The sequence below is a fragment of the Diabrotica undecimpunctata genome, chromosome 2, assembly GCF_040954645.1.
Source record: "Diabrotica undecimpunctata isolate CICGRU chromosome 2, icDiaUnde3, whole genome shotgun sequence".
NCBI lineage: Eukaryota > Metazoa > Arthropoda > Insecta > Coleoptera > Chrysomelidae > Diabrotica > Diabrotica undecimpunctata.
This window is the reverse complement of record NC_092804.1, coordinates 143,298,379-143,326,031: the sequence shown is the minus strand read 5'-3', so window position 1 is coordinate 143,326,031 and position 27,653 is coordinate 143,298,379. Positions and strand designations below refer to the sequence as shown.

The window sequence follows — 27,653 nt, the reverse complement described above, 5'->3', positions numbered from 1 at the left end:
ATTTAGTAAAACAGTTTTACACATGATTCAGTATAGAATTTCGTATATAGTACAGTCTAGCACATTATTAGAATAGTTCATCATGTAATATTTTTATGAAAAACTGTTTCATATTCTAATATCTGAGTTTAGATCCTATTAGATATCCTTCATCCCAAACTCATATACACAGCGATGAAATATGTGAAAGATTAAAAGCCAATCTAATATATAAATTATATTCACTTCTTCTTTTTACTTCTTCTGACTCTTTTGTATCTTAAAAGTTCTCCATCAAAACTTTGGGGAAGCGCTCCAAATAAATCTTCATGAGACATATTGATTAATTCCCTCGGTTTCTTGTTATTCTCTTCTTTAAAAATTCGCCTTCGAGATCTCGCATGAGGTACCATACTTCTCTGTCTAATTGCAAATAATTGTCTTCTCGCTAAATCATTTCCATCTGCAGATAGCAGATTGTTTAAATTATCACGCTTAGTCCTTGAAGAATCAATGGGTTCTAGCTTATACATTTCTGGTTCCAAGTCAATAAGATATTCTCCATTTTGAAAAGATTTTTCATTGACATATTTTCTAGGCTTGATTGCTCTTTTTTGAATTTCATCAGAATTAGAGTAGTCAATATAATTGCCTTCAGCTACTTTTTCATTTGAACTAAAATTATTTAAATCTTGATCATTCCAATTTGCATTTTCCTCGTTCAAAGGCTCTTTATAATCATTATAACTTTCATAATCATCTTGAATTGATGGTATAGTATTTACTACGTTATTTTTGCATTTACAATTTTTTCCGTTTTTATCGCAAGTACATGATGGTTTTACGGATTTCTTACTTAAATATTTAGTTTCATCAGTATTATCGCTATCGTCATACATGAAGTTTGAATTTTCGTTATAGCATTTGCAATTTTTTCCATTTTTGTCGCACGTACACGATGGACTTATTGATTTCTTGTTTACATATTTGTCGTCATTATCTTCGTTCTCATCATAAGAAAAATTCTGTTCACTCTTATCGCATTTACAATTATTGCCATCCTTATCACAAGTGCATTGTTTTAGTATAGATTTCTTTACTATAGCTTTTGAATCCATATCTTGTTTATCGTTATTATAGTCATCATCAATGTTGGTTAATTTTCTACTGGAATCATTCGGACATTCGCAATACTTGGTGTTTCTATCACATAAGCATCCATCTTTGTTAAAAATGTCACTAGAAAAGTCATTCCTACGGTCGACTAAAACAAATTTTTAATATTAAATATAATAAATATTTAAAGATTCTATATTTGAAATGTGAAAATGAATAAACAAAACATATTTAATAAATGACTAAATGTTTCTGAAAAACCATGATAAAAACGAAAAATTATCGCACCTTGAAAACAAAAGTGACATTATTCCAAAATCTAGATATTTCAGTATGACCGTTTAAAGTTTTTCGAACAGTTCTGTAATAGATGTTGAACTAAAATAACCGAATTAAATACTACAATCAATATTATTTAACAGTTTGATTAAAGCACAGTAAGTTTCTACCGAAGAATGCAAGTTAATAATGTAACTACAAATTTAGAAAAAAATCTTTAAAAAAAATTCCTTATAGTGCCACTTTTGTTTTACATAAAAGTTCTGATTATTAGAATAAAAAGTCAAGTTAATATTTACCTTATGATAAAAAAAGCGAAAAATAAAACGAAATTGTGTCATATTAAAAAGAAAAATCGTTTATTTGGTAAAAGTAAACAAACTATTAATAATACTTAATGAAACTTAACATTTATTCGAACTTAAAATAATTAAAAAACTTAAATATTATTAAAACATACTTTCATAATAGGATTTGTAATAATTGGAAATTAAGCCTGCATCAATAAGACTTCTTACATCATCTTTCTTTCTCTGTGATATATCAAATTTACGCTGATACAGAGGTTTGATTTCTGAAGGACAATTTCTATTGGTTCTTTTATTTAAGTCAAGCTCTTTAAAATCATCAAAGTAAGATGTTTTGTAGCTTATTTTTATCTCTTCTTTGTAATCAAAACAAATATCTGTTAAGGTTTTTCCGCCATCTATATATTCCTTCGTTGTTTGTTTCCGCAAATAATGACTTTCAATTCGAAGGTATACTATTGATGTGACGTTTTACTCCTTCTGTCAAGTCAATTGGCACTTTCAGATGTTTTTCATGTTTACCTATCTGTTGACCTTCTAGTATACCAGTCATATTATTATTTTTCTTCTCAATAACTGTTCTGATACATCTATCTGTTATATTTAATGTATTTTAAAAAAATGTTGTACATATTTTGCTTCTAGTACCATTGACATCAAAATAGAACGCACTTTTTAACTTTTTAGTCGAATCTGCTTTCTTGTATTGATACTTTGGATGGATCTCTTAAATATTACGCGCGATATATTCTCTTTGTCTGATCAGCGAAGCCATTCCCCAGTAATCATGGAATAATCGTTTTCTTGATTCCTCATTAATTTTTTCTGGGCATTTCAGGCGACAACTTAATTCACAAGAACCTTTTATAGTTTTAGCTGGGAACACTTTTTTTGATCTAGAACTCGAAACATATTCTTGTCCAGAGTCTTTTAAAGACTTTTTTGGCAGTTTTGGCATATCGTTAATTTTTTTTTGTTTCCTAGGTTTGACGATCCTATTTCCAACAGCGGATGGAATATCCTCCACGACATTATTATGTGCAATCCGAATATTTTCATTATCTGTTATAGTTAGCAACTCATCACCAATGTCGTTAGATACAACATGTTCATTAAAATCCTCGTTAAAAGAATTTGAATTATTTTCATTTATTATTGTCGTCAAATCACCACTATTTTTACTTACTACTTCTTCAGGTGTGATTATTTCGTTCTCAAGAAAGTTCTGATTTTTTTTTATCTATGTAAGCTACACACTTAGTGAAAGAATGTGAGGAAGAACTTGAAGAACATGTAGAAGATCTTGTAGAACAGGAGGACGAGCTGGAAGAAGATGAAGAGTTAGATTTGCGGCATCTTTTTTTGGGGGTGCGTAGGTTCTGTCATCGTCCAAAGTGGGTGAAAAGTCACCACTGTCATCATTGGGTAAGTTTTCGTTGTTAAACGAACCGAAGTCGTTGCTGGATGTTTGTAAATGGATGGATTTAGTTTCTGTAAAAACTAAAGTTCAACATTTTTCTTCAATTTTTACTAATTGTAAAATTTTTCTACTTCTACTGTGTGAATTGTCCATGATTATAACCACTTCAAAAAAAAGTCGATGCAGTTAGCAATATTTTGATGGTGTATTTAACATTAAAATTGTGTAGTTTTTCAAGAAATAATCACAGTTATTTATGTTACATTATTATAAAACCACTAAAGACGAGAAACTGCAAATGTCTTTTATTTATTAAAATACAGCATGATTGTCCTATTATTTTTACTAACAGACTGACATTAAACTAAATTTGACATTTATCGAGTTACAAAAAACAGTATAATCTTATTCCACTCCTTAGAAAAAAATGACACTTAACGAAAAATGCTATTATTTAATTCGTTGGTATAAGAACTTAGTCAATTAGCTTATTCAAAAACCGACACTATACTTAAAATGTCAGTTTTTCATTCATCAACTAGGCGGAATAACTGTATATAATTTACGTGAAAACCGGCACTAAAGAAAAAATGTCACTTTTTTACTTACCACGGCGTGCTTCTTCCTCAACAAACCGCCACTTTCTAAATTACCACTTTGACAAAACACCTAAAAGTCAAAAGTGACACTAGCGACTTCTAGGAGAAACTGCGAGCTATTAGAACAGAAGTCTCTGCAATAGGAGCGTTTAGTCAAAAATAATGCAGATGTCGCTATAACTAAAAATTGATGTTTTCAGTATAGTGCCACTTTTGTTTTCAAGATGCGTTATGTTCGAAGGAGGCAAATCGAGAACATTCATAGACAAAATAAATTAGCAAATAAAACGTCTTTTTCGTGACACTCTTTGATACAGGCATTTAACAAAAAAATTTTGCGATCTATTATATTTTTTTTAATTAGATTAATTAATTAAAACATTTCACAACAAAAACTAGACCATTTAGAACAGGGGAGGCCAACCCGTCGATCGCGGACAAGGAAAAAATGATCGATATAATATATCTACCTATTCCCGTCCTAAATATTACGAAAATTATTGGAATGCTAGCAATCTTGCATCCATCATCACGAGCGACTCACATTCATTTTTTTTTCAGTCTAATATAGTTGGAAAAATAAATAAATAAGAATTAATACTTTTATTTTATTTAGGTACTCCTAATACACACTGGCGAGCAATAAAGCTAATTAATCCAGAATTTAGCGCTCAGAGCCTAATCGGTTTCAGATTAAAAATTCTTTCAGATCTCAAAAGCTGATAAAATAATCTTTCAGAATCAGATAGAATAGAATAAACAACATATTTTTTGACCACAAAGATCAACAAAAATATATATTTAATAACACCCGTGGACAAAGATCTATGATAGATTATGTTATAATCAACAATAATATATATCCATCAAAAATAATCGACGTAAGATGCCTCAACTCAGCAGATGTAATTAGCGACGAACTCCTAAAGTACAGAGGACCAGATCTAACCAAACAACTATCAAAACTAATCCAAAAAATAATAGAACAAAACAGAATTCCTCAAGAATGGAGATCAAGCATCCTAATACCTCTCTTCAAAAAGGGAGACAAATTAGCCCCGGAAAATTACAGAGGAACTAATTTATTAAACACAACACTAAAGTTAACAACCAAAGTGATAACAAATAAACTCAATAAAATTATAACACTAGAAGGAAACAACAAGGTTTTAGGCATGATAAGGCAAGTGCAAGAGAAATTATTAGAATACAACAAACCGGCATATCTTTGTTTCGTGAACCTTAAGAATTTGAGGAGGTCAAATTGAAGGACGTTATCCACTTATTGTACGTAAGAGAAATACCTCTAGGAATAGTTAAAACGATCTAAAATATCTACCAAAACAATACAATAAAAGTAAAAGTGGAAGAAGAACTAACCGACTCTATTGAAGCTGGCAATGGGATAAGACAGGAGATTCCCTGAGACCTCTATTGTTCAACCTGATTATGGATGAAATAATAAAAAATTAAGAACTAAAAAAGGATACCAAATGGGAGAAAAACAACTTAAAATAATCTGTTAGGCAGACGACGCAATACTAATCTCTCAAAGCAAAGACGATTTACAACATATGCTGCACCAATTTATTATAACCGCCAGAAAATTTAACATGTTAATTTCCCCAAAAAAGATAAAATGCATGGTTACAACAGAAAATTTACTAAGATGTAAATTGGAGCTGGAAGGTCAGATAAGAGAACAAGTGATGGAGTTACAAGAGTAAATATCTAGGCATCACATTATCTAGCTACGGAAAGCTCGAAAATGAAGTGGAAGAGCAAGTGAATAGAGCAAACAGAGCCGCAGGCTGCCTGAATGAAACAATATGGAGAAATAAAAATATCGTGAAAGACATGAAAGGCAGAATTTACAAAACAGTCATCAGACCAATAATGGCATACGCGGCAGAAACACGACCTGACACAGAGAGGACAATAAGCATGTTAGAAACAGCAGATATAAAAACGCTTAAAAAAATTAATGGCAAAATACTATGGGACAGAGCTAAAAGTACAGATATACGACGTAGATGCAAGGTGGAGAACATCAAGAACTGGATAAAAAATAGAAGAGTAGAATGGAACGATCATATAAGGAAGACGACCAATAAGAAGACGATCAGTAGGAAGAACACGACGACGATGGAACGACAACTTACTGGAGGCGCATTGAAAAACAGACAGAGTCATGTTTATATAAAAAGAAGAAGAAGAAGAAGAAAATCAGTGATTGATTCCGAGTCGGTAGATCGCAAAGAATTAGAAAGGCAGACAGTAGATCTCGAGTCCGATTAAGTTGGCCACCCCTGATATAGAATTTTGACAATATTTTTAACTAAAAAAACACACTTAATCTATCCAACGTACTTTACGGAATTGAATTCGAATTGAAGAGTTGTTGCAACATAATGGTACGCCACAATATTACAGAATTCTATTTTATTGCATTATTTATATAAAGAAACCCTACAGAAAAATTATTGAGTGATTGTTGCAGTAGATGGCGGAGTTATTGCTGAATTATTCGTGTTATTCCAATCACCCGTTTCTATTCATTTTTTCGCGTAAAACGTGGTAAGCCGCATAAAAAATGGCGTCGATTTCACGTAAACGTGCTGAATTAAGTGCAGTTTTAAGTGAAAATAGCTGTTTAAATGTAAGTTTAGACAAAAACTATAGGCCCCCATGATAGGCCCAATATCGATGATTTTTCGTCTAAATCTAGTGAGGTAGGCATTTTTTCTTATTTTTATGGCCTACCATATTTTGTAAAAATATATTTCATTTATTTTATATGGAAAAATATGGTATGTCATGTGGCTTATCGAGAAATTTTGGAATATTCATAAATTCTAGAGTCTAATACAGTCATGTTTTTTGTATTCTAGGATGAATTGCAGGAACCCATACCTATGGTTTCCAGAGGTAGCGAGGTAAATCCATAGAAGAAAAAATCATCTAGATGGAGACAAAGAAACGAGGAAAACTATTATCGAAATGCAAGAAAAAGAAGCCGTAATTTTGTAGCGTTTTAAATTTTATAATACGTCCCTGTTCGTTTATCTCGTCAGTACGCATAAAGATTGCCATAAAATCTGTTTTTGTCTTTTACGAAAATCCTTAATGCGTAAATAACGCTGGATATATTTTTTGTCTGTGTACTTTCAAATCCCATAACCTTTTGTTACAAAGTCAGGTAGAACTCCGGTTTAAAAACTACATGCTATTTTGTTAATTTGAATTATGTTATATATATTTCGACAAGTTTTTGTCGCCTAGAGGATTATATTTCATGATGCTCCCCTAATATAAAAAAGAGTTTTTATTTGTCTTTCGTCGTTAAAACGCAATAAACTGGAATATTTAAAAAGTTGTTTTTGTCGCTTAGAACGAGGGTCCGAGGTATATTTGTTTGTTTAGGTTTTGTAAACACAAGGGGGAGAGTTATTTTATGGCGTGGAATTTGTAAAATTTAACGCAAATAGGGGTCGACATTTAAGTTCCAAGCAGGGCAGACGTGCTAGAATGTGAGTCAAGCAAGAGATGTCAGAGTAGAAAGATGTTTGGGTAATTAGGAATCGCGAATCGATCCAATTTTTTTTTGTGTTATGTCTTAAGACCGGTTAAGGTGATAATACTCTTTGCATAATGGCAGTTCAGAACAGAGTAATCATCATAAGATTTGTGCACCGGAACTGAAGAAATTTTGTAAAATTTTTATATAGAATGTCCCCGTCCCCGATTCCTCCACCAAGTTCCTGTTTCAATCGTCCCTGTGTATGGAAATAGTTTACTTTTGTCCAAGTTGAGAGTTTTGTCCTTTGCAGCTCCAATCCCAGAGATAGTAGCAAGTTTTTTCTTTGAAGTTAAGTGAAACAAGTGAAATTAAGGTAACAATTAAAATTTTAAATTTTAAAGTAAAACAGACTTTTTTTTGATAATTATTAATAATTGCTTTCATTAAAATTTAAAGGAATTGTAATATTTAATAAATTGTAAATTTTATGGTTTAACTTAGCTGTCATTTTAATTGTTTTTTTTTTAATTTAATGTTAACATATGACAGCTAGCTTTATTTGTTTCGATATTAATTTGTTTTGTTTGTTAAAAAAAAAGGTTAATCTCTGTGCGGTAACATTTGTAAGTTTTTGTATTTTCTCCCAACCCTGAAGTTTGTAAACGGACACATGTAAGTTTTTTTATTCTGTATTTGGGCAACTATTTATATAGTATATTTTTTGTGCCATTTATATGTTTGATAACTGTTTGTTAGAGACACAAATAAATGTTTAATTTATTGCTCCAACCATTTTGTTTATTTTATTTTAGAAAATCTATTAACCCTTGTATGTATTTTTGATTTTAGGGAAGAAGTAATTTTCTTTCTTTTTCCAGCAGGAAGTTTTCTTCGAAGCGGCGTCCAAATTAAAATAGCTAGAGGTAACCTTGTCTGCCATATCTTGTTTCATTTTGTCCAGGATATTTATGTAAGTAACCCCTTTATTTCAATCATTGTGTAGATACCCCAATCCGACCCATTTATTTCAACTTATCCACGACCCCAGCTCTCTAGCAACCCCCTGAGTGCCGTTCGCATAGTAGCGTTTATTTTGCTTGCCCTATCTTCGCCCCCATAGTTTCTGTCCTAAATTTTATACCCCATAATCTTACCCTGAGGTAGGCAAAATATATATTAGTTACAATTTGGGACAAGACGAAAAAAACTAAGACGATTTTTAATTCCCGTGAAATCACAAATAGTGATTTTACATTGTTTATTTATTGTTTATAAGTAAAAATTGACGTTTAATATTTGGCACATTTTGTTAATTACATATTGTTATCACCAAATTTATCAAAACAATTGTTCGATACCTGTATCAAAGAGTGTTATGGGAAACTGAGGTACATGAGGTAAGAAATCTCGTTACAGAGAGAGGCAAAGTCATTCCTGTATTTATTCCTTTTTCTTTTTCGTTAATGGACTTCTATGTGGGATAAACCTTACGGAACTTTCCTAACAATATTTTTATTTAAATTAAACTTGCGGTTCACTGAGTCTAATAGATCTACCCGCCACAGACTTTAGTACGATCGGTTTATACCAGCATTATGTAAAAAAACGAAAAACTTAAAAATCCATTTCAGTATAATGATTGCATACAACCTGAACCGAAGGAGTACAATCAAACATTTTTGCAAATTGCCTAATACATTATCAATTAGAGAAACCGTACGAACAACTTATATTTCACTAGATAATTGTTTCGTATTGTTAATTTAAAGAAACTGAATAGAATTAGAGAAGATAACATATTTATATAAATAGCAAGAGAAACACTTACCTTCTTCAACAATGTTAGAACTTTCATTTTCGTTTAATTCGTCCTCATCATCATATTGATATTCGCCTAGATCTCTTTTTCTTCTATTTAAACCATCCGTCCTACACATTTCTTCCTCGTCTTTGCGGGTTTTTATTTTGAAAGATTCTATATCAGATTTTTCATAATTTGCCGCACTTCTTTTCTTTCGAACATGAATCATATTGCTATCTTCGTTATGGTAGTTGGGGTCAATATCCTGAGTTTCTTCATCTAATAACGTAGTGATAACTTGTCTTTTTTTACGTTTAGCTTCCTCTTCTTTCTTTTTAATACTGTCTATCTCTTTAATAACTTCCTCTTGCAACATTTTTATTTTGTCACGAATTTCTCTTTCAACTCTTTTTTCGTATTCATTTACTTTTAAATTTGAACTTGTACAATCTAATTCATCGTTACTAGACCTTTTAAAAGCTTTTGTGTTTTTAAGTTTTATGTTACCAACACTAAAAAAAGGGAATAATCAATAAAATCTAGGTATATATTAAAGAATATTAATTTTATATAAAATGTAAAGAAATTTAAATGTAAAGAAAAAGCAAACAGCAGAAAAATAAATGTGAATCGCAATCACAAGCTAGATGAACAAATTAAGCTAGATATGTAAAAAATAATATGTAAACACAACAACTTATAGTACAAGATCCCAATTCAGGATCACTACGTTCATAACATAGTTCATCAAATTCACATTTATATATATATATATATATATATATATATATATATATATATATATATATATATATATATATATATATATATATATATATATTTAAAATTAAATAGAATTTCTAATTAAATTCTTCTTCTTCTTTTGTTCCTATGGCTTCCACATCATTGTGATACGCCAGCTCAATTTGGTGGTGACCCCGATAAAGTCTGGCTCTAAACCAACTCGAGGCTGATACTTGTGCCAAATAATTTTGGTTAAAAAAGTAATAGAATTTCTAATTAAATTAATACTAATTAATTTGATTCAGAGTAGTGGCTATACCGTTCTGAGGAGACCTAAAGAGGTCGAAATACGTATAAGCGGCTGTCGCTGCCCTGTATCAAAACAAAAATCTAATACCGTCATTATGTTTTATTACTTTACTTCGGTTGGAGTACCAGAAACTGAATTCACTACGAATTTTGACCATGATGAACGGCTTGTGGAATGCAATTTTAGATTCCCGTGCCGAGTAATTCATCAAGCTGTTTGCTTCGCAAGTTTTAGGAAGCGCAGTGGTAAAAAATTGAATTCGGTTTCGCCAGGTAAAAATCGTTTGATTTCTTTTTTTGTTTTTAGATGGCGTAGTAACGTCCGTATATAGTTATTTTGATAACTATTGTCTAGGACGGGAAAGATTTTTGTTTTGGTTCAGAATAGTGGCTATACCGCTCTGAGGAGACCTAAAGAGGTCGAAATACGTATAAGCGGCTGTCGCTGCCCTGTATCAAAACAAAAATCTAATACCGTCATCATGTTTTATGTAATACTAATTAGTTTTTGCCAAATTTTTATTTTCTTCATTTATTTTTTAAATAAAGTATGCTGCTCATGACGTATATGCATGTTTTTTATATCAAATTAAAGCTGGTCCACTTCTGGACCAGCGATGATCCAGATGGTTCTGTTTAGCGATGAACCCACTATTTCAGCTACTGGACTCCATTGACTCAGGTTTTAGCATCAAAAATAACAATACTGTTGTGGCAAAGCTTAATCATCTGCTTTATATGGATGATTTAAAATTAATGGCTTCCAGTCGATACAACCTGGATCCGTTGCAAAAACTGTGTGAATATTCTCAAATGATATCAGTATGCATTTTGAACTAGACAAGTGCCGTGTTCTAAATATAGTCAAAGGAAAGCTTCAGCCCCGAGATTTCGATATACAAGAAGGTCAAATCATCGAGGCAATGGGTGAAAATGATATACACAAATATCTCGGAGTAAAGCAAGCGCGGAAAATTGACCATAAACAAATGAAAACCAAACTAACATCTGAGTTTATGCAAAGAGTAAGACAGCTAAATCGGTCATATCTTAATGGTAAAAATCTGTTTAAGGCATTAAATACGTACGCCTGTTCTAGCCTAGCTACTCATGTGGTATTATAAAGTGGTCAAAAACGGATATAGAAAGTCTTCAGCGGAAAGTAAGAACACTTCTCACAAAGGCGCACACACACTATCCAACAACATTACCGCGGTATCAAGGGGGAACAGGACTTATGGACATGGGTGAGCAACTGGATAAACTAACTGAGGGAACGAGAAATGCGCATAAACCACCTCTGACTAAGCAAGAAAAAAAAACTAACCTAAAATATATTGTCAAAGACCCTCAGGTCCAAAACGAAAAATGCCGTAATGGATGTCAATCCCAGTCTAAGAAACAATCCAACATTTTACGGAGGCTGCCAGGCGTTAGTTAGAACTAATTCCAAAGAACACCTTGACCCAATAGGAAAGAGTCTTCAAAAAGAACTAGCTAGCAAACTGGGACTTCTCCAACCCGACCATCTTCCTTATCAATATGTCCTGGCAGAATGATTGGAAACGACAACTATAAACTTTACTGGGGCCGCACTGTGCTTACAGAACAACCAGTGGCACATAATAGACCGGATCTCATACTAGTCAATAAACTTACTACACAGACAACACTAATGGATGTGGAGATACCTAACAATAATAATCTGTGTTTTAAATACAATGAAAAATCACCAAGTAGAGAGATCTAGAAATACCAATAAGCAGACAATTGAGAATGGAAAATATCTAGATGACACCTATTATTATTCTCTCTAATCTGGAGTTGTTCCGAAGTGCCTGTTAAAAACATAAAACTGCTGGGTCTTAATAAATATCTCTATAAACCATGCTAAAATCAGCACTGTTCTTCAACATCTAGATGCTTAAAAAATTTTTGGGAGATCCTTCGACGTACCAAGTCACCTAGGGCTCGATAACACCCACCAGAAAGAGTCCCACCAGAGCTCAATCCTTTTGATATCGTAGGTATCTGGAATGAGTGAATTTTCCCCTTGGGATGAGAGGAGTGTAAGCCATATGGCTAAATCTGGATTTTAGTTACTTCTAACTAGTATAACTAGATCAACTGCATGGACCAGAGCATAAGATTCTTCTCTTTTGAGATTTGCTAAAAGATCGTCAACCGCTATCGACCACCTAGATGCATACACTAACCGTATGATGTCCATGTCCTGTCCTACTGCAGCAGAACTGGAAAGACACTATCCTCCCCCGAAGAACATTCGATAGTCCATTAGATTCCATTTTTATGACGATTTTACCCGCTAGACTCTTTATTGTTCTTAAAGATCTAACTGTACTTTCATCAATCCCAGTCTTCATCTTTAATAAATGTTACACCCGGAAAGTGTTTATTTAAAAAGCGTCTCATGCTTTGTTCTTTAATTTTCATAAACTCATCGTTAGGCTTTTTAGGTAATCCAAGGTCGTTAGAGTGGTCTTTAAAAATAACTTTTTGAAGGATCAAAATTGGTGATACCCTCGCAGAACTGAACACAAGTTTTTTTTAGACCTTCTTATCTCATTTTTATATTTTGCTGTTTTTTATAATCATCTGCCTTACGCCAATAATTACGTGAACTTTTGACCCTGTTGTTGAAAGTTCTACGTTCACTAGTCTTTAGTTTTTCCAATTTCTTAGTTTTGTTAATTTTACCAACTGATTTGGTATTCCTATCTCTTTCATTGCTTTGAACATTTCTCTTCTATTCACAGAGTCGTAGACTGCTTTGTAGTCTATAAACATGTAATAAGTATTAATGCCATATTCCAATGTTTTTTCTAAAATTTGTTTCAAGGTTACAAACTGATGAATTGTCGATTTACTACCCCTGAAACCATATAGCAATAGTAGTAAATACTTGGAAAATAAAGTGCCATGATATGGGAATAAAATTTAATAATACCAGGCGAGATTCACTACAATTTGCAGATGATCAGGCGAAATACATAATAAGAAAGTTGGCTGAAGAATATCAGAAATGGGGACTAAAACTTAATACTGAAAAAACCAAATATCTCAGCATTGGCACAGACACAGTAAATCTTGTACTAGATAATAACAAGAAGGAGCGTTATTATCTAGTACAAGATTTACTATTACTTTATCTAGAGAGGTATATATATATATATATATATATATATATATATATATATATATATATATATATATATATATAGGAACACTATTAAGATGCATTAATGGACTTGGTTAAGATAAAAGTGAAGTCACAGAAATGGATGTAACAAGGTGAACGCTAAAGATTTCGAGAAGGAAGAGGATAAGAAGTGAAAAAATCAGGGAACGCATGGAAATAGAAGGTATAATAATAATAATAAATGACATACAGCAAAAAAGCTCAAATAGTACGAGTTATGTACAGCGAATGAAAAACAGAAGACTTTAGAAACAGGTACTCGTTTGGAAACCTACACGAAGACAGAAGAGAGTACTACCAAAGAAAACATGGATGGCAGGTGTAAGAAAACTCAATGAGCTCCAAAGAACTTAAGAATGAAATAACCGACATGACCGGAATTTGGGCTTTGGACAAGGTCGAAAGACGTTCTGAACTTATTACTTAAATATAATTAATTCTAGGTCTAGATCTCAGACAAGATAATATTTATCATTGAAAGTAAAGAATTTATAATACATACTTCTCTAATCCATTGGTTTCGTTTAGTTTAGAAGCTTCACTTATATCAGTATCATTTAGTAATACATTTATAGTATCATCTACATTATCAGGTTGTCTCCTTCCCCGGTCTTCTGATTTGTCCTTTATTAAATTTATTTTGTTCGTACCAAGTTCCAAATTTTCATCTTCAGCGTCTTCTTTGTTTTCAGCTTCATTTGAAGTATCACTTAATAGTCCCATGTCTTCTAAAACAGTTTGTAAACCTCTTTCTACTACCTTATGATTTCCAAAAGTGTCATTACCTGAAGTGGACGAATTATCAGTACTCAATCTCTTAAACAGTGACTTCTTCTTCGTTAAATCTTGAACTCTCATTTTCTCCAAGCGATTGTTTAGTTGAAATTTGGTAAATACGGAGGGATAATTTTCATCTGAGAATGTGGCAGTGTTTGAACGTTTTTTATTGGTGTGGCTTTTATTTAGTTCACTCTTATCATTTGTCTTTTGTGTTTGGCTTTTTATTTGAAGGGGTTGAATTTCAACTAAAGTAGGCTCCCTTTTTATGGGAAAAAATCGGTAAGCATCTTCAAATGGCTAAAAAGTAACATTTTAAAATAAATTGAGAATTTTAAAGTATAATTATTCAAATAAATTATCTATTTTGCACTAATCTTTGATACAAATGATATCAGAATAATACAAAACAGAAACTGGTGATACTCAAATCATGAATATTCAAAGAGGCGTTAGACAGGATTTCGTTTTATCCCGTCTATTAGTTAACTTATTTTCACAAGAAATATTTACAAATACCTTATATGGCGCAAATGTAGGTATAAAAGTAAATGAAAATATTATCAAAAATATCCGAAACGCCTATGACACGGTACTTATCGCTGACAGCAAGCAAGATCTACAAACTCTGCTGGACAGAATCGTGCAGGGACGAGAAAGGTATGATATCAAACGTATGATATGAAAGGTAACCCACCCGCAATACATGTGTCAATTAAAGGGCATTCTATAAAGCAGGTAAAAAGATTCATATACCTTGGTTGCCCAACTAACAACGAGAAAAAATTGTATAGAAATGGCCAGAAACGCTTTTCTAACAATGCGACCGTTCTTTGTAAATGATTTTAAACTTACACTGCGTTACCGCACGGTGAGCGATACCGCATGGTGAAATGCTGGAAATATGGTATGGAAGCATGGATAATGAAAGTAAGTACAATGAGAAAACTAGAAAGCTTTGAGAGGTGGATATTTCGCCGCATGCTGAAGATTCCTTAGACACATAAAGACATTAAGAAAATTAAACTAACAATTCTATAAATAATAATAGAGGCAGTAGCGCAAAAAAATAGTCATAATTGGTACAAGGTTTAGAGAACTATATAGTTTTGAAAATAACGCTTTATGCATTATGACCTCGATAATACTTAAAGTCTACTCGCCTAATTCTCAAAAATTGACAACTCTATTTATTCAAAATCAAATATGGTGATATGAATTAATGGAGACATTTCTTCTTCTCTCTTAACCCATTCGACTCCTGCCCGTTACATCTGGATTTTGAAATCGATGGGAGTGGGAGTCGATCGAAAGACAGAGTTGCCTGTTAACTGTTAAGCAGAGCACATAAAAAGTCGTTGATGTTCGTTAGTACAAGTGTCAAAAGACCACGTTGAATCCAACTGGTAAGTCTAACCATAGTTTCTTTATATCTTTCGCGATGTTTTGATTGTTTATTACAACCATTATAATTTCATTGTTTTATTGCACCTATGAATTATTCATTTATCTCACCAGGCTATCGAAGGGAGCCATAGTGGGTATTTTAATTTATACATTTTATTTTTTTTTTTTTGTAAGGTTAAAATACTGGGTTTTCAGTTTGACTCTCCTCATTTTTAATTATCAACATATATTTCTTTGTTTTCGTTTGAAAGATAATTTGTTAGTTTGGATAGCTTAGTTCTTGTAACTTTTATTTTAAAATAGAAAAAATTTAAGAAAATAATACAAAAAACTCAAGTTCTTAAAGAAGACAGCAATGAATAACATTCATTTAATTTTAGATTTAGGAAATAAGCCTGTATCGGATAAATCTGTACGGAGTTTATTTAAAATTGGAATACAAGAATTAGATTTAATTCGGGAAGAATTCTTAAAACATCACACAAATATTACTATTTTTTTCTTTCAGTACCTGACGCTGATACGAGGGCTAAATAATATGTTGGAGAATTATTTTTGGAACAATTTTATCAAATAAAACTGCTTAGTTTGGAATTATTTACGTGGCTATCTGAAAGTCTAGGACTATCCTGGGCTTCAACAGCTGTTCAAGAATCTAACACTGCTTGTCTTAAATACAGTTCCCTATTGACTGTTAAGCAGACCACTTGTACAAGTGTCAAAAGGCCACGTAGAATCCAACTAGTATGTTAAACTAATAGTTTCCTTATATCCTAGGGATGTTTTGATTGTTTATTACAACCATTAAAATTTTATTGTTTTGTTGTACCTATGAATTATATTCATTTATCTCATTTTCATTCATCATTATCTTAATTCGAACTGGTCTATCCGTCAGTTAAGAGTTACTAATTGTAGTAAGTATAAATTAAAATACCCACTATGGCTTCCTTCGATAGCCCTATTTCAATATATACTTAGTACAATTAGTAACTCTTAATAGACCCTAGTTCGGATAGACCAGTTCGTATTCAGAAAGGCCTTGGGAATAAGTGAGGCGCTGTTTGCGACTCAAACACTTATTAAAAAATGCGTCGATCACCAGAAAAAAGTATATCTCTGTTTCATCGACTACCAAAAGGCTTTTGATCGAGCCAGCATGAAAAATGTTGTATGAACTACAGAAAATGAAGCTAGGTGGAAAAGATCTCTGCATAATTCAAAACTTTTATTGGAACCAAGAAGCAACCTTAAAATATTCAAACTACACTACTAAAAGCGTCTGTACACAAAGAGGTGTCTATCAAGCCTCTGTCATGTCTTCATTGCTCTTTAATTTTTGGACTCTGAATGCATATTGAAACAAGCACTAGACAGTTCCTAAAATGGTATAAAAATAAACGGTAAATATAATAACAATATCACGTATGCACACGATACCGTTCTGATAGCAGAAAAAATAAAAGACTTACAAAATATACTAGACAAAGTTAATAATGTAAATGAAGCAATGGGACTGACAATAAATCTTCCAAAAACTAAAGTAATTGTGATTATTTTTGACACCAATATGAAAAGGTATCCACAAGAAGTTTACTATTCTGAGGTTTTCTTGTTCTTTCTGAAGTTCCAATTGTATCATTTTCTCTATAGAATGTTTCTGGTAGAGAATTTACATGGCTTTAATTGCACTGAGGCAGTCGAAAAGAATGACACTATAGGAGATGTTTTTGGTATTAATATATTGTAGGGCTTTCAACAATGCAAAAATTTCTGATGAGTATGTGGCAGAATAAGTGGGAAGATCGAATTTTAAGGAACCATCTGATGTAATAATAGCTGCATCCACTCCCTGTTCGGTTTTTGATATTTTTTAAATCCTTTATTTACTGCTGGTTCAAGTTAAGGTTCAGCTCTGCTTTAAAGATTGCTAGATTAGTTTGATCGTTAATATTTAAGCTTTATGATGCATTGATTTTCAGTTAACTACACGTTATTATTACTGTCCTCATTTTACGTAATCTTATACAATTAATCAGTTTTTTTTTAAATATCCAGAAAAAATTCGAATTACTTTTAAAAAGTAGTGGTAAGTGGGTCATAATTACAAAATTTTTACTAAACATTTTTCTAATATTTTCAAACAAATATATCAATAATTTTACCGTGATTTTAAGATTTTTAAAGAAAATGGAGATAAATCAGTGGATTTGAAGATTACGTCCTCTAGTAAAAGAAGGCACTAAATATTATAGATTAATATTAAAAACATTTTGCAAATTTTTGAATAAATACCAATTTCTTCGAGCCCTCACATACTCTACACGGACAGAAATTGCAACTGTTACAGCTGTGTAAGTTTAATAAGCTTCAGGAAGACTAAGATGGGCAGGACATCTGGCAAGATCACAGCAGAATAAACCTCCTAGAAGAATCCTTATGTCACAACCTGTGGGAAGTAGAAATAGGGGTAGACCAAAACTCAGATGGAGGGATGGTGTAGATGAGGATGTAGACAAATAGGCGCAGCAAACTGGCAACAGTTGGCAATGGATAGAACTGACTGGCGTAATAGACTTGGGAACGTCAAGGCTCTTTTATAGGGCTGTAGCACCAATGATGATGATGATGATGATGATGAATGAGGAAAAATGTGAGGCAACATGGTCAACCAGTAGTTAATTTTTACAACAATATAAAAAATAATAGCAAATATTAGCATATTTGCACAAAAAATTAATTGTTTAGTTAATACACTGCGCCCCCTAAGAGTCATATTTGGAACCCAAAAGAATTTCTATAAATTTGTCTTAATCGACTAAGGTATGAATTTTTTTTTCAAACAATCTCTATACTGTACTTCCCAAGATATAGCCGGTGGCCGAAATTGTTGGGACGCCCTGTTTAAAAATAGTCATTTTAATTACCTGAAGAATTCCCGCTGGTTCCTTATTTTTATATAATACTGCACAATGAAGATCATGTAATTGTTTTGCATCTGTAAAACTCCTCGTTAACCTTTTGTGTCCGGTACCAATTTTGTATTTATGTTTTGGTCTATAATTTTCATGAATAGGCACTAGATCTTCAAATTCTTCGTAATCGCTACTTTCTTGAACGTTTCCACTAACAATTAAATATATTATTATATAAAAACTTATAGTTCATGCTGCTGAGTTCATTGGATTAATTGAGGTCCAAAACACCAAGAAAATGTAGGTATAAGCAATGTTTATAATTTCTTAAGAATGGAACATCTTTCGGTTTCTGTTGACGATATTGTTGAAAAGACAACTAATATGATAGATGTAAACAAATCAACGAAATACAAAATTCGAAGTAAAAATAAAAATAAGAGTTGTTAAACATTCAAACGATAATGCAGGAGGTAAAAAGAAGTTTTGCACTGACAACTGACAAAAATTAACAACAAACGCTTATCGGTGTAAATTATCGGCGTAAATAAAAAGTGTATAAAAAAAACATATAACTAAAACCAGTTCAAGAAAGTTTGACAAAACACAGATCAGAGGTTAAAAAACGATAGATGACACAAGAAATACTACTACAGATGGAAGAAAGAAGGAAATATAAAGGAAAATATGTACAAAAGTATAAAGAGATACAACGAAGAATAAAGGAAAAAATCACAGCTAAGAAAATGTATTAAATAAAGCAATGTATAAAGATAGAACTAGAAACAAAATTTGATATGAGAAATACGCACAAAAAAATATGGGAAGTGACCGGAATGGGTAAAAAAAGTCAACAAAAACACGTACAAGACAAGATTTTTTTATTTTTTAATTTGTTAATTTCCATAGATTCAAATAAAAATTGCTTAAGGCCTTTATTTTGAATTTGAAGAATTTAAAATTGTTCATTATAAGAATGATTATGGTCCAGAAACCTAGAAGATGAAATACTTACGTAGAATCTATTTATCTATTATTGAAAGTCTTTTTGTGCTCTGTGCTAACATTTGTTAATAGTTCTACCAGTTTGACCGATATAAGTTTTTGGGCAGTCGTCACCATTTAAGTTTGTATACACGACTACGCAAGTGCTTTTTTTTGCTCCTGTTATTCTTGATATATTTGCCTAAGATGTTGAAGGCTGGAGTTATTTCTTTCTTTTTTATGTGTTTGGCTATTTTTGTTGATATCTTGCCTATATATATATATATATATATATATATATATATATATATATATATATATATATATATATATATATATATATATATATATGTAATCGAGCGAAAGTTACTGGGTTTTTTGTTTCTCTGGTGGTGGAAATACTAATTTTAGGGCTTAAGTAGTTTTTGATGTAAAATTTTATTTATTGTTTGTTTGTTGTACTCTTTGTTTACTGCTATTTGATTAATAATATTGAATTCGATCTCGAAGTCGAATGTTACATGATTAATAGAAATTCCCATGTCAAAATCAGGGTCTTACAGAATCTTTATTGGAATCTATGGATATTAACAAATTAAAAAATAGACAATTCTGAATTGTCAGCTTAAGACAAATAGTTCTCCCCTCCTCAATTTATTCAGTTAATGACTATGAAGTGTAAACACTTGCCAAAAATAGATCACTTGATAAAGGCACTATACCGAAACAGTTGTAGTGATAATAAATTGACACCTAATATGAATAGCATTGTAACTCTCCTTTTTGGTCTAATTACTTTTATCGTATATTATGTAAATATAAAGTTATTTAACAAAATAACCTCATTGTAAGTGCAAATTTTAAATTATTTGGTAGTAAAAACGTTGTAACCAATGTTACAATATTGAAAAATGTTAGAGAATCACCCATGCAATAAGCCAGCCACCAAAAGTCAGTATAGGCACATATTCAATACTGAGTTTAATATCGGCATTTTGCGCTGAAAAAAATTCAGTGTCTCACTTGTAATCTACATAACACTAAAGCAGAGAAAGATCAAATACAAAAGAAATATGCTTTACATATTGCAAACATCCGACTAATAGCAAATATGTACTACAATCAGAAAGCAGTAGTGAGAGTAGAGAATAATACCACTGAAGAAATTGAAATAAAGCGAGGTGTGAGACAAGGGTGTATACTGTCACCAACCCTGTTTAATCTCTATTCCGAAGACGTAATGAATAGAACACTCTCTGAGCAATCCGTAGGTATTAAAATAAATGGTGTTAGATTAAACAATCTGAGATTTGCCGACGACACCGTTCTGATCGCAGAAACACTTGAAGAGCTACAGACATTGGTGAATAAGATAGCAGACTGCAGCGAAGAATATGGACTATCTTTGAACATAAAGAAAACTAAATTTATGGTAATATCGAAATCAACACAAAATGTCCAAAATTTATATTTACACAATGAAATTATCGATCGAGTTAGCAAATACAAATATTTAGGCACTTTTATAAATGAAGACAACGATAGCTCAGCAGAAATCAAAATAAGAATAGAAAAAGCCAGATCCATATTCACTAAAATGAAAAGAGTGTTCTGCGGAAGAGATTTGAGCCTTGAAATGAAACTTCGCCTGATGAGATGTTACGTACTTTCTGTGCTGTTCTACGGAATGGAGTCATGGACGTTGAAAAAGATTGATACCAAAAAATTAGAGGCATTTGAACTGTGGATGTATTGCAGAATCCTGAGAATATCATGGACCGAGAGTCACAAATGTCGAGGTCTTGAGAAGAATGAATAAAGAAAAGGAAGTCATATTTACGATCAAAAAACGAAAACTGCAATACTTGGGACACATTACAAGAGGCGAAAGATATGAACTGCTTCGGATAATTATGCAAGGGAAAATAGCAAGAAAAAGGTCCATAGGAAGAAGACGAAACTCCTGACTAAAGAATCTACGGGAATGGTATAGCTGTAGCAGCAACGAATTGTTTCGGTCAGCAGTTTCGAAAATACGTATAGCCCTGATGATCGCCAACTTTCGGAACGAAGATGGCACTTGAAGAAGAAGATTGCAAACATACGGATGTGAATCTCGGACCTTATGAGAAGCGAAAAAAAGAAAGATAGACGCCACTGAAATGTTCTGTTGGAGAAGAATGTTACGAATTCCGTGGACCGACCACAGGACAAATATTTCAATTTTAAATGAGCTATAAGTCAGCAAACGGCTATCGAGCAAAGTTCATCTCAAACATTTAAAATACTTTGAACATGAGAGCAGACACAGAAAATATGGAAAGACTTATTAGCCAAGAAAAGGTAGAAGGCCACGAGGAAGATCTCCAACAAGATGGATCGATCAAATTACAGGCATATGCAAAAGACCTATGCATGTGTTAAAAGCAATGACCAGAGACAGAGATCTTTGAAGACCGACAATACACATCACGATGACCACTACACTTTCGGGGGGATAGGATTGAGGTTTTTAAGAAAACAGCAACAGTTGTAACTGCTTACTTTGATTTGCAAAAAAAATTATTATTAACTACACCCCAATCAGAGTCTTATTATAAAAGGAAGTTTAAAGTATATAATCTTACTATCTTTGATATTGGATCTGCGGATGGTTATTGTTATGCAAATATTATAAACTCTTTTATAATTTGTAAACGCTCATTTTGTAATAAATAAATCTATTTATCTAATATATTATTTTATTTACTTCTTGTTAGCATGTCTGGTGTGAATTCTTAGATACTTGTTTGAATAAAAAAATCACGTTAAGGTAAAATCAATAAAAAAACTAATAATACTTAATATCTTTATTTTAAAAGAAACTCATTAGTTACCATTTATTTGCACCTAATCACAGTAACATGCTTTGTTGAAATATCTTTCTATAAACCACTTACAATGATCTTCACCTAAAATTCTTGAAAAACTTGGTATTGTAACTCGACCTAAATCAGGAGCTGTAATTTTAACAACAATGCGGTACGTGAAAGTGAAAAGCTGAGGAAAAGTTATAAAATATGGATTAAGAAAACTTCAAAAAATATTAAAACTGACGAAGAAAAAAAAAATAAAATGTTATGGAATTTTTTTTAAATCGCTCTCCTCTAAACCAAGCAAAAGTAAGTTACAATGTTTTTCATATTAGGTGTCGAAATTATAATAAAATTTGTGGAAGTTTGAGAACAAAAGTTTTTAGTGTTTCATTGTTAGAATTTAATAGTACATAATAATAATAATATTTTAATGATATGATAAAATAATGCTTTTTAATTTGATTTTATTCCTATTTGTTGTATTATTGTCTGCTTTTTCGGGAAATAAAAGTGTTTGTAATCACAAAGAATAATTTATAATCCCTTTGTATAATGATGGGCATTCCATTCGGCATATCGAAGATATGCTTGGTGTTCCGCGAAGTACAATATCCAATACTTTACAAACATTTCGAGAAGCTGGTTTCTACTCCAGAAGCCCTGTAAAGGAAAGACAAGGGCAACAAACGCCGTGGAAGATCGGTTTCTCAGACTTCAAATTCTTTGAGAGCTGACAGTTATTACTACAGCCTTGACTAAAAGTTACCATACCTACCATAGTTTCACCTGATACCGTACACAGAAAATTTAGTGAATCAAATTTATCATCTTATGTATCTGCTACAGATCATCTTATGTACCTGCTACAGATCATCTTATGTACCTGCTACAGACCCTATATTGGACGCAGCTCATCAAAGACAATGCTTGGAACTTCCTAGTGCTAATGCAGGTTGGGATATGGGAAATTGGAGAAACGTTTTTTTTACAAAAGAGTCTTGTTTTACAAGATATTAACCTGATGACCGCCAAAGAGTGTGGATAATAATATCCAAGGTTGCTTCTCTCCGACGGTGCAGTTTGGTGGTGGAGATATAATGGTATCGGGCGGCATTTCATTGGAAGCACATATATATCTTGTTATGTTAAGGGGAGTCGGCCTTGATACTGATATAGGTACATTAGAGAATTTCTGGAAGAACATTTAGTACCTTATAGGTATTTTGTAGGTGAAAATTTTCTAATGTAGGATAATGCTCGGCCGCACATAGCCAAGGTAACACTGCCAGTAGTTTACAGATATGTCTTCAGGTACTTGCATGGCTTCCTTAAAGTCCAGACTTGTAATTTGAAACTGCGGTAGCAATAGAACAGACGATGGTAAATGAGTAGGAACAATTACGGAAAACTAAATTGCAGCGTTGATCAAGTCTATGCCAGAAATGATGATGCTACAGCTTCGACTAAAATTATTATGCCAAAAATGATGAGAGTTGATATTTGAACTGGATGAGGAAACATTCATCGGTTTAAATTTAATATCCATAGTTTAGAATTATTTTATGATTTGGATTTGAAAATATCTTACTCCGACGCAAAAACAGAAGCAGTCAAACATGCTCTGAAATTAAAATGAAGATAGGCTGGATGGACATAACAAGAGATATAACACATATAAAGATGGAACGTGGAATAAAGATCAAGCTACAAAGAGGTCAAGCTGAAAAAAGATCAAAAGATAAACAGCAAATGAGATATACCGATGATATCGAAGTAAATATTGCTGGTTGAATAAGGAAAAGACAAATGAAGAGGCCTGTATTCATAATACTCATTAATAAAAAAGGCTCCATTGAAGGTTCAACAGAACATCTCTAGTCATTCATCATGGCAAATACACAAAAAAGTTAAACCGTTACTGATCATGGAATCCGGAAACCAAGATCCGACAGGGAAGGAAAAGATGATCTAACAGACAAGGCCTTCCAGGTCGATAGCAAGCAAAATCCTCGTTGAGATAATAAAACTTCACGTCTAAGAATATACAAATGTAGACCAAGACTTGCCACATGGAATATAAGAAGCTTGTACCAGCCAGGAAAATTAGACAATTTAATACAAGAAATGACCAGAATGTAAATAAATATACTGGGCATAAGTGACGTACAATGGCCAGAGACCAACAAACTTATAACCAAAAACGGTATGATGTATTATGCTGGAAGCAACGATCCGGCTCATCGCTATGGAGTCGCAATCTTGTTAGAAACAGAAACTAATAAAGCAGTTATAAGCTGCTCCACTCCTTACACAGAGAGAGTGATAATGGTTCAGCTGAAGACACACATACAACAAGTTAACTTAATTCAAGTATACGCACCAACAGCGGATAAAGATGAAGAGGAGATAGAACATTTTTATATGCAGTTAGACCCAATTTTAAAATCTATTAAAAAAGAAGACATTATAATAGTAATGGGGGACTTTAATGCTAAAGTCAGGAGAGGAAAAGTTGATGAATATGTTGGGGAATTTGAACTAGGTGACAGAAACGCAAGAGTGGATAGACTTGTGTATTTTTGTCAAAATGAACATTTTGCAAAAATGAACACAATGTTCCTATTACCCGACAGAATATTATACACTTGGAGATCTCCTGCAGATAACAAAGAACGCATAGTCAGTCAGAGCATAACCCGCTGATAGCTAGAATGCCCGTGGAACTCAAAAATATTGTAATTCCTAAAAATAAACCAACGTTTAATTATACAAAATTAAGAAAAACAAAAATACATCAAAAAGTAATCCAACAAGTCAACTCAAATCTAACAGAAGTAGGAGAAGAAAATGAAAAGTGGAGCAATATTCAGAAAGCATTACTAAAGGCTGCAGAAGAAAATTTAAAGCCTAAAAAGACAAATAACAGAAGTGGATGACTTCAGAAACTCTAGCATTAATGGAATAGAGGAGAAAAGCCAAAGGGAGAAATGAGCCAAAATATCAAGAACTACAAAGTAGAATTAAAGTAAAGATAAAAAAGGCCAAAGAAAAGTGATTAACAGATCAATGCATTGAAATAGAAGAGTATGACAGAAAATAGGACAGCTTTAATATGCATAAAAAATAAAAGAACTAACAAATATTAAAAAGCGAGCACACTATGGGATACTCAAAGATGATAATGGTAAACTCATTGCAGACATCAAAGATAAACTAATATTTTAGCAAGAATACATAATGAAACTATTCGACGATGATAGAATGATACAAGAAGAATCACAGGAACAAACGGGACCGACAATAATAATGTGCGAATTAGAACAGGCAATTAGAAATGCAAAGACCGCAAAATCAGTAGGTCCAGATCAGATACCCACCGAGCTAATTAAATGCAATGACGAAGAAACATTGCATATACGTTTAGATCTGTTCAACAAAGTATATATAACAGGAGTAATACCCGAAGATTGGTTGCTCTCCACGTTTGTAACACTATCAGAGTCCGTACATGTGACAGAATGCTTCCAGTACAGAACAATTTCCTTAATAAGCCACACACTTAAGATATTTCTCAAAATAATACATGGAAGACTATACAAAAATATAGAAGAAGATATAGATGACACCCAGTTTGGATTCAGAGGAGGACTAGGAACGAGAGAAGCTCTGTTCGCTTTTAATGTTCTCGCGCAAAGACTAGATATGAACCAGGACCTCTATGTCTGCTTTATAGATTATTAAAAGGCTTTTAATAGAGTACGACATCAGAAACTCGTAAAACTGTTAAAAGAAAATAATGTAAATAGTCGAGATATACTGGTTATTGTTAATCTCTACTGGAATCAAAAAGCAAATGTTAGAATCGAAAATATCGATACAGAAACTAAAGAAATCAAAAGAGGTGTTAGACAGGGTTGAGGAACAACAGGGTATATCAATAAACGAAAAAATCTTGAACAACATGAGATTCGCAGACGACACCGCTGTTTTTGCAGACAGGTTAGAAGCACTGCAACGCTTAGTAAATAGATTACATTAAGGCCGTATAAAAAATGGACTACAAATGGACGTTAAGAAAACCAAGTGCATGATTATTTCTAAGCAACATACAGTAGGAAGTCTATATATCGAGGGAAAACAAGTAGAAAGAGTGAATAACTACAAATATCTGGGAAGCTGGGTAAATGAAAACAATAACCAAGGTAGAGAAATAAGGACACGCATTGAAATTGCAAGACAAGCATTTATAAAAATGAAAACAATGTCTGTTAATCGAGACCTTCCTCTGGAACTGAGGATAAGAGCCTTAAGATGCTACGTGTTCTCGACTTTGTTGTATGGAATGGAAAGCTGGACACTAAAAGTATATAATATAAAGAAGTTGAAATCATTTGAGATGTGGTGCTATAGAAGAGTTTTTGAAAATACCACAGACCCAACGAGTTACAAATTCAGAAGTGTTAAGAAGACTACAAAAGGATTACGAGGTCATAAAGCACATCAAAACAAGAAAGCTGAAATATTTAGGCCACATTACCAGAGGTGCGAAATATGAGATATTAAGGCTCATAGTGCAAGGTAAAATCCAGGGTAAAAGATCCATAGGAAGACGAAGAATTTCCTGGCTAAGAAACCTAAGAGAGTGGTATAGTTGCAGCTCAACAGATCTTTTCAGAGCAGCCGCCAATAAGGTTCGGATAGCTGTGATGATAGCCAACCTCCGATAGGAGAAGGAACTACAAGAAGAAGATATATATATATATATATATATATATATATATATATATATATATATATATATATATATATGAAAATTACTGAGTTCTCGGGAAGAACCGCGTTGAGAATTTAAAACTCTTCCATAAGAGTTTTAAATTCTCAACGCGGTTCTTCCCGAGAACTCAGTAATTTTCATTTATCTGACCGCGGAAACCTATTCGAACATATATATATATATATATACATTGGATATACTGAAAGAGCATACTTTGTCTATCAGGTGTTTACCCAATAATCTATTCAAATTCTACAGGAAAAAGAAGTTGGAACTAAGAAAGGGGGCCTTATGACATACAGAGTACATATTCTGCTCTTTACATAGATACGTTATTGAAAATTTACAGTATATTTGGCAACTTTAACTATTTGGGCACTATTTAAATTAAACTATTTAAATAAAAATTTAATTTTTTTAAAAGATGTGTTTATGCAAAGAAATAGAAGAATTAATATTTAATAAAACAATAAAAACCGTACCTTTCACTATTTATCACTCTTGATTCGTTTGAATTAGGCCTTTTCAACAACAATAATAATAGTAAAAATATGGTTGTAAATTGGAACATTGTAAAATATAAAGGTAAACGAAATGATACACATAAATGTCAATTTAGTATAAATATTAAAATTATTGAATAAAC

General features: G+C 32.4%; 1 protein-coding gene across 4 annotated transcripts; it reads right to left on the bottom strand.

Moving 5' to 3' along the window:
- Window positions 1-27,653, bottom strand: LOC140433480 (uncharacterized). Of its 4 annotated transcripts, none has more exons than XM_072521470.1 (6): window positions 27,490-27,653; window positions 18,407-18,605; window positions 14,081-14,372; window positions 13,798-14,020; window positions 9,050-9,534; window positions 1-1,243 (listed from the first exon to the last, which is right to left on the bottom strand). In XM_072521470.1, exons 1-6 carry the CDS (start codon window positions 27,576-27,578, stop codon window positions 222-224), a joined length of 2,310 nt encoding a protein of 769 aa, XP_072377571.1. In that variant the 5' UTR covers window positions 27,579-27,653; the 3' UTR covers window positions 1-221. The 4 variants fall into 4 exon arrangements, with proteins under 4 accessions (XP_072377571.1, XP_072377570.1, XP_072377569.1 ...); XM_072521469.1 differs by having other exon boundaries at window positions 13,798-14,023; window positions 27,490-27,652; XM_072521468.1 differs by having other exon boundaries at window positions 13,798-14,372; window positions 27,490-27,652.